At 51.4% G+C, this 15,809-nt stretch overlaps 2 protein-coding genes across 2 annotated transcripts; one reads left to right on the forward strand and one right to left on the reverse strand.

The window, feature by feature from the left end:
* The first annotated feature begins 4,946 nt into the window (after positions 1 to 4,946).
* Positions 4,947 to 7,661, forward strand: TLX2 (T cell leukemia homeobox 2). Its single transcript, XM_012788600.2, has 3 exons — positions 4,947 to 5,656; positions 6,106 to 6,343; positions 6,481 to 7,661. Exons 1-3 carry the CDS (start codon positions 5,257 to 5,259, stop codon positions 6,695 to 6,697), a joined length of 855 nt encoding a protein of 284 aa, XP_012644054.2. The 5' UTR covers positions 4,947 to 5,256; the 3' UTR covers positions 6,698 to 7,661.
* Positions 7,662 to 7,669: 8 nt separating this feature from the next.
* On the reverse strand, positions 7,670 to 15,795 carry DQX1 (DEAQ-box RNA dependent ATPase 1). Its single transcript, XM_012788589.3, has 12 exons — positions 15,375 to 15,795; positions 14,760 to 15,015; positions 14,314 to 14,507; positions 13,524 to 13,908; positions 12,934 to 13,167; positions 12,743 to 12,842; positions 12,479 to 12,637; positions 12,204 to 12,395; positions 10,000 to 10,119; positions 9,642 to 9,832; positions 9,125 to 9,315; positions 7,670 to 8,906 (listed from the first exon to the last, which is right to left on the reverse strand). Exons 2-12 carry the CDS (start codon positions 14,994 to 14,996, stop codon positions 8,750 to 8,752), a joined length of 2,160 nt encoding a protein of 719 aa, XP_012644043.1. The 5' UTR covers positions 14,997 to 15,015; positions 15,375 to 15,795; the 3' UTR covers positions 7,670 to 8,749.
* Between the last annotated feature and the right edge of the window lie 14 nt (positions 15,796 to 15,809).

A 15,809-nucleotide genomic window follows, 5' to 3' on the forward strand; every position in this document is an offset into this window, starting at 1 on the left:
GCTGGTTTCAAACTCCTGACCTGGAGTGATCTGCCCGCTTCGGCTTCCCTGAGTACTAGATTATAGGTGTGAGCCACCGCACCCGGCCTTAGCAGACCTTTTTGAAGGGAGGGTGTTATCCTAAGAACATTTTTATCATATATTTTATTTAACATATTATTTTATCCTAAGAACTTTTCAGAGTGGAGTGAATAATCAGCAAGAAGTTTAGTGATTTATTAATCAACTGTTCATTACAGCCACTGCTTACTTACCTCCCTGGTCCAAGCTATCATCATCATCTTTCCTCTGATTTCAGTGGCTTCTTGACCGCTTTCCTTTTGCCTACCTTTGTGACTCTTCAGCCTGTTTAGCAGCTCAGAGTGATTCTGGTAAAACATGAATCAAAAAGGACACAGGAAAGTTTTCGAAGTGATAGATGTTTATTATTTTGATTGTGGTGATGGTTTTATGAGTGCGTACATATGTCAAAACTTATCAAACTGTACACTTTTATGTTACTTACACCCCAACGCTGTTAAAAATAAAATCGAAAAATTAGGTTGCATTTTACTGTTTAAAATCCTTTGATAGCTTCCCTTTTCAACTAGAATAGAAGCCAAAGTCCTTACAGTAGTCTGCAAGGCCCTGCATAAGTCTCTCCAGCCACACTGAACCCTTCACTGTTTGTTCCACAAACACACTATCCTCCTACTACTGTGTCCCCACTTTGAAATGTTTGGATAACCCAATGGCTCCCTCCTTCTTTCAGGTTCTTTATGAGGCTTCTGTGATCACTGTGGATAAATAACAACCCACCCACCTTTTCACTTCCTTGCTTTATTTTTCTTCTTAGTGTTTATTTGCACTCTTTTTTATTTATTTATTTATTTTTTGAGACAGAGTCTCACTTGTTGCCCAGGTTATAGCGAGTGCCGTGGCGTCAGCCTAGCTCACAGCAACCTCAAACTCCTGGGCTCAGGTAATCCTTCTGCCTCAGCCTCCCGAGTAGCTGGGACTACAGGCATGTGCCACCATGCCCGGCTAATTATATATATATGTATATATATATTAGTTGGCCAATTAATTTCTATTTATAGTAGAGACGGGGTCTCGCTCTTGCTCAGGCTGGTTTTGAACTCCTGACCTCCAGCAATCCACCTGCCTCAGCCTCCCAGAGTGCTAGGATTACAGGCATGAGCCACCTCGCCCGGCTTATTTGCACTCTTAACATTTATTATTTAATATATATTTCTAATATATATTAGAAATATATATTAGAAATCTAATATATATTAGAAATATTTTCTAGTTTTTTAAGAAGATATATTTTCTAGTTTTCCATCTGTCTCTCCCACTAGAACATAAGCTTCTCAGTGGCATGGATTCTTTTTCTTCCTGTTGTGTTCACAGCTATCTCTCCAGTGCCAGGCACATAGTAGATTTTCAATCACAACTTCTGGATGAACAAATGAATGAATCCAGGTGGTAGTGATGACAGCTAAGATTAGGGAATTTAGCAATAGAAATGGAAAAGAAGGGCTGTATCTGAAGTATTTCAAAGGAAAACATAACAGGAGGAAGTAGCCAGGGACCTTGTTTGGTAGGCCTAGGTAAGAGGGTGAATGAGGAGCCTGGGAGGGAAGCATGTCTTCAAAGCTGTTGGACTTAAGGTGGCTTCAGGGAAGGCAGGTGGACCTGGCCAGAAGGCTAGAAGAGTGGTGGGGCTGGAGTGTCAGAACCAAGGATGGAGGTTTCAGAGTTACTACCTAGCTGAGTGTGTGTAAGCAGATGTAGAGATTTTTTAAAAATGCTTAAGTCTGAGTTCTAAAAAATGTTCACAGTCTTCAGTGAAAGAAGGAAAATCAGTGGAGGAAAGACATACCAGTGACTGTGAAAGTCTAACGGTATAGAATAAGACAATATTACAAAGCTAAAAAAAAGGGGGGGGGACATTTCAAGAAACAGTGATCAATAAAGTAAAACATGTCAGAGAAGTCCTGGAAGGGATACAGGATACTAGAGCTCTCTGAGAAAGGGTCAGTGTAGTGAAGCCAGCTTGCATTGGGTAAAAACAGCAATAAATGATGGGGAAATGGAGGGAGTGGGTGTGGACAGTAAAAGGGAAAAGAAAAACATAGTTTCTCTTGAAGAGTCAGGCAAAAACTTTGTCTAAATGATACAGATCTAAGACAGTTGAGGGTAGGAATGACTAAATCAATGAGAGAAATGACAATATAGGATTGGGAACCTTCTGGAATGAAGAACACTGCACCAACAACAGGAAGGAGAGAAGGGAGAACAAGCCCAGGCCTTTGGCCTCTTTCTATGCAGCTGCAGCCTTGAAGGACTGAAGACTTAAAGAGTTGAGGGACGTGGGGAACAACAGAAGATATGGTAAGACAGATGCAAAGCAGTTATGACGGGCACTCACCCCAGTGCCTCTGTCTTCAACATGGACTAGCAGAAACCAGCCTCTCCCTGAGAATCAATCAGAGAGGTGGAGGCAAGAGACATGCCAAGCTGAGCCAGGAGTGGTGGTTGGTACCCACCTGTAGTCCTAGCTCCTTAGGAGGATGAGGAGAGGATTGCTTGAGTCCAGAAGTTGGTGCCAGTAAGATCTTGACTCTTAAAAAGAAGGGGAAGGCGGAGGAGAAGAGGAGATATTCCCAGGTCTGTGGCTGACAGAACTGGATGCCTTCTGTTCTTTAAGACACTAAAACAATTTTCAAAACAAACAAAAACTTCCCAGAAGATTTGCATGTACTACTGAGCTTGTGACCATTCTTCTCAAAGGATCAGTTGGGTAGCAGTACCATCTGTGCAGACCTCAAAAGGTAGGGATGTACAGGTCTGCACAATGTTGCCTTTTTTCATTCATTGATTCATTCACCCCTCCCCCCTTCAGATCAGAGAAAGGAACTGGCAAACTCCTTTCTGCAGGCCAAACTCCTTCAGAGGCTATATTTTTTTGCTATCTCCCTAGGGTCTCTGTTCCCATCCTGGGGAGTCCAACCCTTGCTATCTCTCTGAAGGTTTTGCCTGAACAGCAGACGTTTCATGCTTCCTTGTAGTTCTCTCTACCACTGAGAAGGGTGCTGGGTTTCTGTGAAGGGACAGGGGGGGTTGTTGCCTGTCTTTTCCACCAAGATAAAAATACAGCTGCCAAATTGACAAGAGCCCCACCCTCTTTCAGAAGGGGCTGTGAGCAGGACTGAGGAAGGGCTGGAGAAAATTGGATGATGGACATGAGGGAAGATGTCACATATAATTAATGCCTACTGCTTAACCCCCCACCACCACTCTTGGTTCACCCCCTTCAGACCTAAGGCTTCTGAGACCACTGCAGGGCTGGTGGAGAGAGCCCACTGTTCTCTTCCTGCCCAGATGCCCAAATATCATTCCTGGTTCCCAGGAGAGAAAAGACCCCCTCACCCTGCCCCAGGCACCAGGCTGCCAGTCCATCTGCTGGGGAGAAAGGAGGGGCAGAGTTTTCCCCCAGGAGATCCTGAAGAATCAATTGGAAGATCTGTGCTCCCAGGGAGACCCATTTACTAGACTTAGAAGGCATTTCGGTTCACGCGGGAAATCAGCAGGGTGGAGCTGAACACTGGGATGGGCTGGGGTAGAGGGTCAGGGCTGGCACAGCGGGGCGGGGTCCTTTGGCCACCACGTGTCCGAGGCAGGCTGAGCTGTTCTCCAGTGCCCACCCGCCGGCGGGATGGTAGAAGCGCCCCCCTCCCTGCGCCCAGTCTCACCGGCTCGGAGGCGCCAGGGCCCCCCCGGGGGCCGGGGCGGGCAGGGGAAGGTAATGTAATTCTGGCCCAGCTAACCTGATTACGGCGGCCTGCACCGGGCAGGGCGGCGGCGGGGGCGGGTCTAAAGCTCGGGGGCCCACCCGGCGGGGGTCCCATCCCGGGGAAGGACGCAGAGTTCACACACTCCAAGCTTCTGGGTCCGCGGCCAGAGGTCACAAGGTCACCGAGCAGCTTCGGTCTTTCCCCACCTCCCTTCTCTGACACGCTCCAGGCGCATTTTCTGGGCTTGGGTGGGGTAAAGTGTCTATGGGAAATTAGGTGGCTGAGATCCTCCCAAGGCCTCAGTGAGGTCCCACGTGTCGCCTGTGGCGATTTCGCCCTCCCGCCTTTGTGGGAGGGAAGAGTATGTGAGAATAGACTTCCTAGGTGCAGAATGGTTCCACGCTGGGAGCCCTCTGCATTTGCAGTCGAGGGTAGTAGAACGCCAGCCCAAGCTTCTTCCACCGGCCTGAGTTGGCCTGGGTTAAGCCATGGGCCCGCTTTACACTGATTTCGGAAAAGAGAAATTCTAAGAAATGCAGGGCACCAATTACTGGGGCCCTCCAGGAGAGGCCAGGAGATGCACCAGAATCACCGGCCCAGAGTAGCTGTCCCCGCCCTAGCCCACCCGACGCGCCTTGCCAACCCCTTCCCACACCTGTCCTCTTCCTGGGCCTCCAGCTCGCCGGGCGCCGTTCCCCAGCCGCTTCTTACGCAGCCAGGAAACCACAACGAGATTTGGTCTTCGAGGGCACTTAGGCGGGGGCCACAACGAATCCAGGAGTTGTCAAGCAGGATCCATCGGGAGGTGAAGAGTGGGGGCTGGGTAAGGAGGCACCTGCGGAGGAAGCCGGTGAGGCGGAGGCCGCCCAAAGGCAGAGGCCAGCAAGGATCAAGGCGCGGTGAGCATCTCCGCTGACTCAGCGGTCCACTCTGGGGCCCCTCCCGCGCCGATCCTCGTCCCTAACTCTCTCGCCCCCTGCCCTCCTCCACCCCGCCCCGCACATCTCCGCCCTCCGGTCTTCCCCCACGCTTGGCGCAAACAGGCGTCCCTTCCCCTTTAACGGCTGGGCCCCGCCCCTGCTCTATCCCCAGCCCCCATTACCCACCCCGGGCCGATCTGTCAGTCACTGCCCAAGCCCGAGCTGGCCAACCCTCTCCGACCCGGACTCGGGCAGCAACCCCGGCAGCCCAGCGTCCATCTGCGCTACAGAGTCAGTAAGGGAGCTCCTGGGGCCCCAGCTGGCCGCGCTCCCCGGGATGCGAGTCCCTGAGCGGACGCCTGGCAGCGGCTGGCAGGGGCGCGGCTGCTACCGGTGCACGGGGATGCTGCCGTTCCGGGGGCCCCGGCGCCCCGCCTTGGCCAGCCCATCAGGCCCCTGAGTCTGCCGTCTAGAGCGCGCCACCGCCGGGCTCCTGGTGCTACCCAAGGCATCTCCCAAACCGCCAAATCTCCTGAGGTTCTCCCTGGCCCGAACCCATGGAGCCAGCAATGCTGGCTCCCCACAACCTCCCACACCACGAGCCAATCAGCTTCGGCATCGATCAGATCCTGAGCGGCCCCGAACCCCCCGGGGGCGGCCTAGGCCCGGGTCGTGCGGGCCAGGGCCATGGGGAGAGTGCGGCGTACTCTGGTGGATTCCACGGAGCCTCAGGCTACGGTCCCGCTGGCTCACTGGCTCCACTACCCGGCAGCTCTGGAGTGGGCCCGGGCGGCGTGATCCGCGTCCCTGCGCATCGCCCGCTGCCTGTGCCACCACCCACGGGAGGTGCGCCGGCAGTGCCTGGGCCCTCGGGTTTGGGCGGCGCCGGGGGCCTAGCTGGACTCACCTTCCCCTGGATGGACAGCGGCCGCCGCTTTGCCAAGGACCGGCTCACGGGTGAGGTTCCCCATCCCCCAGTGTCATGTCCCACTCTGACCCGTTTCTTCATCTCTTTCTGCTCCAACTGAAGGATCCTTTTCATACCTTCCCCCAGATCTTCCCCGGGGATCATCCCCCAACTCGGATTTCTTGGTCCTGCAGGCGATGGGACGGGAGCTGCCGTCGGTGCCCCGCGCCCTCCTCTGCAGTCCCACTGTCCACAACGCGGGGAGGGTAGGGTGAAGTTATGGGGGACGTCTTTCCCTCACCCAAGGGGGAGGGCCATTTCTTCTGAGGGCCTTTCTGGTCTAGAGGCCTCTGCTGATGCGGGACCGAGCTTGGGGCCAGGGAAGGACCAGACGCGGGAGTGGGAGTCCTGCGGCCTGGGCAGCCGAGCTCTCTTCTCAGTGACACCTCCGGCCACCCTGCAAATCCTGGCCTGCTCTGCTCTTTCTTCCTCCCGTTAGCTGCGCTCTCACCCTTCTCCGGGACGCGCCGCATAGGCCACCCCTACCAAAACCGGACGCCCCCGAAGCGGAAGAAGCCGCGCACGTCCTTCTCCCGCTCGCAGGTGCTGGAGCTAGAGCGGCGCTTCTTGCGCCAGAAGTACCTGGCCTCGGCAGAGAGGGCGGCGCTGGCCAAGGCCTTGCGAATGACCGACGCACAGGTCAAGACGTGGTTCCAGAATCGACGCACCAAGTGGCGGTGAGGGGCGGCGCGGGCGAGGGCGGACTGGGGTCCCCGGGCCGGGCCAAGGGGTAGTGAGGTGCCGGGCCAAGGGGTAGTGAGGTGCGGGGTGGGCGAGGGCCACCCTCGCTGACCCCGTGTCTTCGCCCGCCCAGGCGCCAGACGGCGGAGGAGCGGGAGGCAGAGAGGCATCGCGCGGGCCGGCTGCTCCTGCACCTGCAGCAGGACGCGCTACCGCGGCCCCTGAGGCCGCCGCTGCCCCCGGACCCGCTCTGCCTGCACAACTCGTCCCTTTTCGCGCTGCAGAACCTGCAGCCCTGGGCCGAAGACAACAAGGTGGCTTCCGTGTCCGGGCTAGCCTCGGTGGTGTGAGCGACGCCTGCTCAATCCGCCAGGCGCTCTTTTCAGGACGGATGCGCAGCTTGGAACGCTGAGCCCCGAGCGGTGGAGCGCGCGGCTCCCGGCGCCCATGGTCCTGTGGCGCCCCAGCGTGTGAGGAGCAGCAAGCCCTTGAGGCTATCGTCGAGGGCTCCGCGGCCCCCGGCGGGCTCCCAGGCCGGCGTAGCGCAGATGCCAGGCGCGCTCAGACATTGCCTTTCCCGCCATTTCCCGCTTCACAGCTGGCACCTGAGGCGCCGAGAAGGCGGGACTTGCAGCACAGTAGCCAATGAAATACGGGAAGGGGGACGGGCTGGCCAATGGGAGCTGCCCTCCTGAGGGACTCTGGATTCTTGGAGGGTAGGTTGGGAGCTGGGTTCTGCGGGCACCAGCTGCGTTCCGACCCGAGCTGGGAAGGGCGGCTGCAGCCGGTGCTGGTTGGGTCTGTACGAGGTTTCGTGAAGGAAGGAAAACGCCAACGACGGCGGAGTAATAGAGGAGGTGCTGGAGCTCAACAGTCTGGCTGATTGTGACAGGAACCAGAGGGTTGTCCACGCTGGGCATCTCATCCCTCAACTGTAAAATAATCGCTAAGGATTCCTTCCTGCCTTTGAGCCTCATGTTGTTGCATGCGCTCAGCCTGCTGGCTATGTCCTCCCTCTTGAGCCTCACAATACGCCTGGGTGGTAGGCGAGACAGACACTTATCCACCCAACTAAACAGAAAATCTAGGAAGAAAATCTGGCTCTGGTGTCGCACAGGGAGGGACAAAGGAGGGAGAGGAGGAAACAGTGTATAAAGTTAATGGGCACAGTAGAGTTAGGGTGAGCAGAATTCAGCAAATAATTTGAAAGTGACAAGACTAAGAATGACAGATTCCAAGACTGGAAATGTGGAGGATCAGGAAATCAATGGTGCTGTGGATGATAAAGGGGAAATTGGAAAGATTGGAGCAAGATTAACTTTATAGGCAAAACTAAATGCTAGACCTAGAGAGAATAAATACTGGAAAACTGCCTTTGAGGGAGATCAGTTGACATTCACATACAGGTGGAGGTAGATGAAATGATGAGAACAGATAGACTCTCCAAAGGAGGGAACTCTGAGGAAAAAAAGCAGAGTTCTAAGGACTAAAAATAAAGCTTTCTTTCCATCATATTCTACACACACATTTACAATGTGCAAGATGATGGAGGATACCAAAGTTAATCGTCCAAGGACAGAAAAGGGGAAAGAGTACCCAGCTGGAAAGAAAGGAAAGCATGATGTCTCTGAAGTTGTTAGACTTCAGCTTGTGGGTGGGCCAGGGCATGTTGAGAAGCTTGTTGATGGAAGATCGAATTAGGAGATGGTTGCAATAGCCTTCAGGTTTTAAAAGTAGTAGGATTTAAGTTGTATGAGGAAGAAAGGGAAGATTTTGTCTGAGTCCTCAAGCACCTCTGTTCTAGAGGAAAGGGAACAGCTACAACTAAAGTCCTTTGAGACCCCTCACCCAGAGGCTGGAGCAGCGTAACAGAGGGAAGAGAGGTAGGGCCAGAGGCCAACTATAGCCAGTCGACTCATGTTCTGTGTTAGTGACAGTGATGTTGGCCATAGCATGAAGGCCTGACCAGAGATGGGAACCAGGCAAGAGGCTACAGCTGGAAGAGTTGGCCCTGGATCTTTGATATAGTGTCATCTCTGACTTATGGGTGTTGTATATGTTGCTGCAGAACCAAACTCAAAGTTAGCATCATAGAAAAAAAAATCTTTTATAGACCGAAAGGGAGTACAAGAATATTTTTGGCATAAGTTGGGGGGAATGGGGAGCATGTCAGTCTCTCTCCATTAAATGAAAGAATGCTAAGGAAAGGGTTCTACCCTATGAAGACTGAGGCTTATCCCATTCTCTCCATTCTCACCCCACCATTTCTTTGTAAATTCTTCTAGGATTTACATTTGATCCTAAAAGTTTAGCTTCTAAATCTGGTTGGCTGCCTTGATGCTAGCCTGAGGGAGGATCTAATGCGATGAGATGAGTTCAGCTCCATTCCTTATGTAGGCAGGTTACTGCAGGACACAGGCATCTCTGAACTCCTGGGCTGAGGGGGATTCACTCCCTGCTGAAGAATCTGCCATTTCTTCTCTTAGCTGGTTCAGGAGGTCTCTGCTCTCACTGGGGGGCAGGTTACTCAGGAAGTATGGAGGGGCCAACTCCAGCAGCCTAACAGAGAGAGTCACAATTAGATGATCTGTGTACCTTCTTTTAAAATGCAGACTCTTAAACTTCCCACCACTCCTTCCACAAATCCTCTCTCCTCAAATCATATGTTATTATAAACCACTATGATTCCTTCTTCTTAAGTCTCTCTAACTCACCAGCCATCATTTTGGCCCCAGAGAGAGGAATGGGCAGTGTGGCAGAGGTGTCAGGGAACTTACATTTGTGGTTGAATCTCAGAAACAATGGAAAGGCAGTTGTCTTTGGATATGGAGAAATTGTGGTAAAGTACCCATGGTGGGGGTCTAGCTGGAGCCCTGCGGCTTCGGTAGCAGCAGTAGGAGGAGAGCTGGGCCACATGCTTATGGGTTAGGAGCAGGTAATTTCCAGTCCCGTCCGTGTCTCGGGCAACCTCATTAAAAGGCAAAAATATTGATGGAATAAATAAAACTGAGGTGGCAGATAGTAGAAAAAAGAAAAGGGGCTAAGAAAGAATTAGTAAGGGTGGTAAGAGTATTAAAAATAAAGCATTACCTCTAGGTGTTGGCTGGTACCTACTATACAATATGGCATTTTCCACAGACTCTTATACCCCAAAGCCTCAAAGGAAAAGTCCTTCTTGTTCTAAAGAATCTTTGATTGGCCACCTGGACCCCAATTTCAGAGGTGGCATACCAATATTTGTTCGTTCTGCCCTTTGCTCTTTTTATGACCCTCACCCCAACCCTTTCCCCTAACCTTGAGGAAGTATCCCGACACCAGTGCTTTCTGAAGGTCTCTGCGATTCTGCTCAGAGCCAAAGGCTGGTTGGGACAGAGGAAGTTCAATTCGCTGCATGAGTTCTAGGAGCTCTCCCCGAAGTTTATGGGCTTGGCACAAAGCTGCCCAGTTTAGACCTCGAGCCTGACACCAAGCCTCATCTGTTCCACCTAGGAGAGGAAAGGAACAGCTACAACTAAAGTCCTTGAGACCCTGAAAGAACCAAACTCTCGGCCAAAGGGCCACCTTTTCCCGGGCACAGAGATGTGTCAGCTGGTTGTATACCACTCCCTTTCTTTGGAAAATCTGTGATTCTATAAGAGAATGCAGAACTCACTTTGTATGAAGGCTTCATACACCTGGATCAGAGAGCTGTGGTCGCCATCCACGTGCTCCAGGGCCCGACGCAGGGCAGCTTCTTCTGCACAGAGTGGAGGACGGGTAAACCCAGGGGCAGCTGGAGGCAGAAGAGAGAAAGGCAGTTTTGGGGAATGAGAAAGGATAGTAGTGTACAGGCAAAACATCAAAAAGGTAGAAGTGTTCCTTTGGGAACTTTATTCAAAAGACATTGATAACTTTTAGGTGCTATGCACTTTATTAAACATTTAGGATAAATAAATGAAAGACAGTCTCTGTCCTCAAGGAGCTTAGAGTCTGGTGGGAGAAACCAAGTAAGCAGACTTTATAAGCCTGACAGGCATATGTATGTGGTACCATGGAAACAGAGAAGGGTACCTGATCCAGGCTTTGGTGGTGGTGGGGACAAGAGTGATGTGGGAGAAAAGGACAGGGACCCTTGGACCAGCATTTGAAATTTGAGTAGGAATTAGCTCAGTGGCTAAGGGGCAGGGAGAGCATATTTGGGAACTGCATTTTGGGGAATGGCAAGCCACCTGGTGTGGGTGGAGGGAATGACACGTGGCACAATGGTAGAAGATAAAACTGGAGAGGTAGCTATAGGCAAGGTCATGAGAAGCTAGATGTGCTGTTCAAAGGAGTTTACATCTATCTTGAAGGTAAAGAATAGCTGTTAAAGAAGAGTTTTTAAGTAAAAGAGTCCATGTGTTTGAAAAAGTTCACATGACTCATTAGGAGAAGGGAGGAATCTAGCTGAACAATGATGGGGCCCTAACAATCACTGGCAGTGAATATGGAGAGAAGCAGAAGAATTTTTAAAAAAGACATTTATGAGATAAAAATGAAAGAACCTGTAGAAAGATGTCTAAAATAATAGTAGTGGAGCAGCAGAAATGATAGTATCATCTGAAGCTGAGAATCCAAAGCAAGGAAAAGATTTTGTGGTGAAGGTGGTGAGGGAGTAGTTTAATAGAGCCCTTGAGTTCAGTTCTGAGTTGAGGTGCTGTTGACTATTTTGGTAGAAATGCCCATCAGGAGTTGAGGCAATCTGTCTTTCTGTCTGTCTCTCTCTCTCTCAGTAGTAGTAGTAGTAGTAGTAGTAGTAGTAGTAGCAGAATGGTATTATGCCTGAGAAATACAAGGTACAAAGTTTGGAAATTTTAAGGATAAACATAGCTTCAAACCAAGAGTATGGATGAATTTGTTCAGAGAGCCCAGGGAGTGAGAAGACAAAAGGGGTAAGAATAGAACCTTGCGGTCCAACTTATAATGCATAGGCAAAGGATGAAGAGCCCACAGAGGAGATTAAGGGAATGGCCAGAGGAGTAAGACTAAAGACACGAGGATCAGCATCACAGAGGCTTAGGGAGAAGGCAGTTTCAAGGTGGGAGCAGTCAGCGCTCTCAAGTGTCAAGAAAGTCATGAATAAAGGCTCAAAAGTGTCCATTGGGTAAGGTATCTGGGAGGTCACTGGTGAGCTGAAAGCCACTTCAGTGGTATGGTGGGCCTGAAGCTGATATTCAGTGGCACACAAGACACTAGATGGAACAAGATAGAGATTGTGCTGGACAGCCAAAGGGGAGCATAGGGTTTAGAAAGAGGGGAGTGTGTCTGGTTTTTTTTTTTTTTTTGAGACATAGTCTCACTCTGTTGCCCTGGCTAGAGTACCGTGTCAGCCTAGCTCACAGCAACCTCAAACTCCTAGGCTCCAAGCGATATTACTGCCTCAGCCTCCTGAGTAGCTGGGACTACAGGCATGCACCACCATGCTTGGCTAATTTTTTCTATATATTTTTAGTTGGCCAATTAATTTCTTTCTATTTTTAGTAGAGATGGGGTCTTGCTCTTGCTCAGGCTGGTTTTGAACTTCTGACCTTGAGCGATTCGCCTGCCTCAGCCTCCCAGAGTGCTAGGATTACAGGCATGAGCCATCGCGCCCAGCCTGGGAGTGTGGTTTTAGCAGTAACAGATAGGAGAGATTTAAGCATGTTGAGGGACAAGAACCAGCAGAGCGAAAAGAGTACAGAGACAAGAGAGAGATAGATGGTTAAGCCTATTTCTTTAGGTGCTGTGAGGGCAGGAACTAGAGCAGAGCCTAGTTTGGTGGACCTTAGGAGGACCAAAGCACAAGGGGAAGGGCTGAAGTGGCTGCAAGAGTCACTGATTTATAGGAATAATTTATACCAGTGAGCATAGCGGCCAGGGTGAGCATCTCATCTACACAGTCAAACTCGCATGAAGCCAGCAGGGCTTTGGCCAATTCAGGGGGCAGGGGGAACTCTGATAGGATGACACCCAGGTCTGACAGGTTCCCATCATCATCCAGGGCTGCCAGATAGTCTAAGTCTTCCAGGGCCTGCATCAGTGCTTCCGGAGCTGGTGAGGAAATAGGGATATAGGGTGTGAGATTTCAGAGCTGGGGAGTTAGATGGGAGCACTTGGGCAGGAGGGCTGCTCACCAGGCCGGTCCAGGAAGTGACACTCCCCTGGCTCTGCAATTTGTCTCCTCTTTAGTAGTAACACCAGGGGGCTCAGATTCTCCTCACACACCCTGGGTTGGGGCAATGGGGGAGCCTCTAGTTCTAAGAAGGACTTAGGATACAGGCAGAGGCAGGATCCTGAGGGGAGAAAGACATGAGAGAGAAGAGCACTGTTTATCCCTCAGGGTTTGCATGGTGGTGACTCTCTGCGTGATTGACCTAAGCAAGAGCAAAGGCTCTTACCTGGTGGGAACCCTCTTGCTCGCAGCCGTCTTGCCTCTGCCTGACACTTGCTGATTGGCCTCAACACTTGGGATTCTGCTCGGATCCGAGGATTGTAAACCTGTTGCCCACCCGCCAACCAAGGCCAAGACAGATCAGAGTGGGCCATTTTTATCTTTAGCCCCACTCCCCCTCATCTCTTTCCCACTCACACTTCGGAGCTCCAGTCCTGAGTCAATGACATGTTGGATGGAAGGGAGGGAGAAGGAGGAGTCAGCCAGCCAGTGAGTAACCACGACCTTTCGGGCACCCATGTCTATGTTCTCGTACACAGCCTGAATGGCTTGACCACAGCCTGGGTGAAGGGGCAGCACCCTTGGTGGAGGCCCTTGGAGAGTCAGGGACTCCATCTCCCTGGACAAGGATTCACAGCATAGGGAAATTTCCTAAGGAGAGGGGTGGGGCATTAGGGCGGTGCTCACCTTTTGGGGTCAAAGACCCCTTTGAACACTGATGAATGGCCCTTCACTTTGAAAAAATGCACATACTCATAAAATTGAGGGTGTTATAATTTCAAAGTTTCACTGAGCAACAAACCTCTGCATTAGAGGGAATAAAAAAGTGAGCAGTAGACCTCTTTACCCTGAAATCCTTGAGTTTTTCCCCAGGACCCCAGCAGAGAGTAAACACTACAATACCATTGTCCTAACAAGCATTACTCCCATTTCCTAGGGATAGGACAGTGGTATAAATGAGTACCTCCTTTTGCAGTCCATGTTATTGTTTTTTTTTTTTCTTTTACCTCCTCACTAGGCAGGTATATTAGCACATCTCCTGGAGTCCCCTTCCGACACAACTCAAGCACTGTTTGGCAGGCAGCTTCCACCCGATTGGTAGGGACAGTGTCTGTGTAGACAGGGGTGGGACTCCCTCCAAGCTCTCTGGGTATGTGCACAATAGGAGGATTGCCCCAGAAGGCTTGGAGCTTAGGTTCAAGGGCTGGATCAGTAACCACAACCACTCTGGGGCCCCCTGGAAGGTTTCTCAGACTGGTATCTCGTAGTAGCCCCTGGAGCAAATCTGAGGCCACTGAGCGCTCCTGAGTCTCATCCAGCACCAGCACATCCCAGGCTCCAGTGCCCCGGGTTGAGGCCACCTCCTGCAGAAGCAGCCTGTCCCAGCAGAACCTGTTGGCATTGGTAGTGGACAGAGTCATCAGTGTGGACACTAGTCAGCCCCAGAAGCCCAGCGGAACTTCTCTCCAAGGGGCCTAGATTTTGGTATTAAAGGTCAGAAAAAGATGCTGTGACTGACTCCCTTAGCTGGCGGACCCATAACAACAACCCCATAATCCCACTGAGAATACTTTGTTCACAAGCTACACAGCTAGGAAATGAGATTTTGTGATGAGAGTGAGGTTGAATGTCTGAGGTCCCTGGCTAGGATTCAAGGGATTAGTTTAGCAGCTGTACTGTACATGATTTGAAGGGTGAGTTGGGCTGAGGGAGGGTATGATGAAATATTAGAGGACTGGGCTTGTTTCTACTGGATCAGGGGAATTAGCTTCGAGTCAGTCCTGTGTAGGGTCCCACCTGAGCAAGGTGTTGGGGCCTGTGCAATCCTCCTGGGGGATGCTGTATCCAACCTCATGACCCAAGGTCAGGTCCATCTCATCAGCAACCCGCACAGCCAGGCTCAGGGCTGCCAGAGGGTAGGGCTGAGTGACAGTAACCTGTCCCTTCCGGAAGCCCCTGGCCAGCACAAACTCTGCACACCACTGAGGGATCTGAGGGAGAGGCAGAGAGGGACAACCAATCAGGTAGACCAAGGACTTCAGTCAAAAGCGCCAGGGGAAATATGGCCAGTTTAATCTTTTCTTATTTGGGAAGTCCTCTAGTCTTTCACCAGTGCCCTGGGCCAGCCTAACCCAGCTCCCTTTGCTTACCTTCCCCATGACCCCATGCAGCCCTGCCCCCTTGCCCAGAGAAAGGACAATTCCCTAGCTCCTCCCATTGTCCACTCCCAGAATCTTCCCCACCTGTGTGCTCTTGCCAGAGCCAGGCTCCCCAGATACCAGCACCACTCCAGTGGGGTTACTCTCCAACTGTTCCAAGAAGATAAAGCGAGCAGCCCAGATAGGCAAGGCCCTGCGCTGCTCAAGCAGCTCATAGTAGCGGGAAGAGAAGGGGAGCCCATCAAAGGGGTTCACAGCCAGTTCTGACTCCTCAGGACTTGGACCAGACTCTTCTGCCAGCCTGAGAGGCTGAGAGGCCATGGTGGTTGTCCAGCAGGACCTACGTAAGGCAGGGCAGCCAGTAAGGCCTCAAATTTGGTGACTGACAACATTTTCCCACCTCAGCCCTGATTCCTAACCTCCACCCTTAGGTGATAATGCCCTGGGGTCCTCCATCCTTCCTGTCATTTCTTGCCTGCCAGGAAACAGTGTGTGCTATTTTGATAAGGGACTATCCAAAGTGGACTATTACCCTGTAGGTAGGTAGTATAGTAGAAATCTTGCGGCAGGCAGGGGGCCTTGGGGGCAGCAGGAATTATGTGAGAACTAGTAACCTGTGGGAAGGTCCTAAGGGGAAAAGGATAAAGAATATGGGGGGTAGAGAAGGACAGGAGGGTCACAAGGATCATGGATTCAAACCTGCTTGCAGCTCTTGAGACGTGTCAGGATGGCAGTCAGTTCCAGACCTACGTAGCCAGTCACCACTACTCCTGTCAGCAGGTAGTACAAAGGTAAATTCCGGCTCCACCCTGGGGCTGGGCTCTAACTCAATCCTAAAGCCTGTTTTTGGCGTGGAGCCATTTGCTCCACCTTATTTAGCCTAGTCAGGAACCTATGGAAAACAGGCTCCAGCCACCACACTGAGCATGTGTGAACTCTACGGATGATAGATATTGTGCTTATGAAAGGCATCCTGGGACTTGTAGTTTTGCAGTAACTTCTTCAAAAACCTAGGCTGAACACCCAAGCTGGGGTCCAGTAGCTGGTAGATCTTCAATTCAGTTACACTCTTCTCTTGGCATGAGGAGGTGATTTCAGACAGTTCCATTCTGACCACCCCCCATAAACCTACAA

The sequence above is a fragment of the Microcebus murinus genome, chromosome 3 (assembly GCF_040939455.1).
Source record: "Microcebus murinus isolate Inina chromosome 3, M.murinus_Inina_mat1.0, whole genome shotgun sequence".
NCBI lineage: Eukaryota > Metazoa > Chordata > Mammalia > Primates > Cheirogaleidae > Microcebus > Microcebus murinus.

What these genes read in the sequence shown, in the direction of transcription:
- DQX1 (XM_012788589.3), bottom strand. Translation starts at nt 14,996, where the DNA reads ATGGCCTCTCAGCCTCTCAGGCTGGCAGAAGAGTCTGGTCCAAGTCCT. An exon ending in CAGGACTGGAGCTCCGAAGT is followed by an intron (nt 12,843 to 12,933) that starts GTGAGTGGGAAA and finishes GGTGGGCAACAG; the next exon opens with GTTTACAATCCTCGGATCCG. An exon ending in TCTGAGATTCAACCACAAAT is followed by an intron (nt 8,907 to 9,124) that starts GTAAGTTCCCTG and finishes TCTCTCTGTTAG; the next exon opens with GCTGCTGGAGTTGGCCCCTC.
- TLX2 (XM_012788600.2), top strand. Translation starts at nt 5,257, where the DNA reads ATGGAGCCAGCAATGCTGGCTCCCCACAACCTCCCACACCACGAGCCA. An exon ending in TGCCAAGGACCGGCTCACGG is followed by an intron (nt 5,657 to 6,105) that starts GTGAGGTTCCCC and finishes TCCTCCCGTTAG; the next exon opens with CTGCGCTCTCACCCTTCTCC. An exon ending in AATCGACGCACCAAGTGGCG is followed by an intron (nt 6,344 to 6,480) that starts GTGAGGGGCGGC and finishes TCGCCCGCCCAG; the next exon opens with GCGCCAGACGGCGGAGGAGC.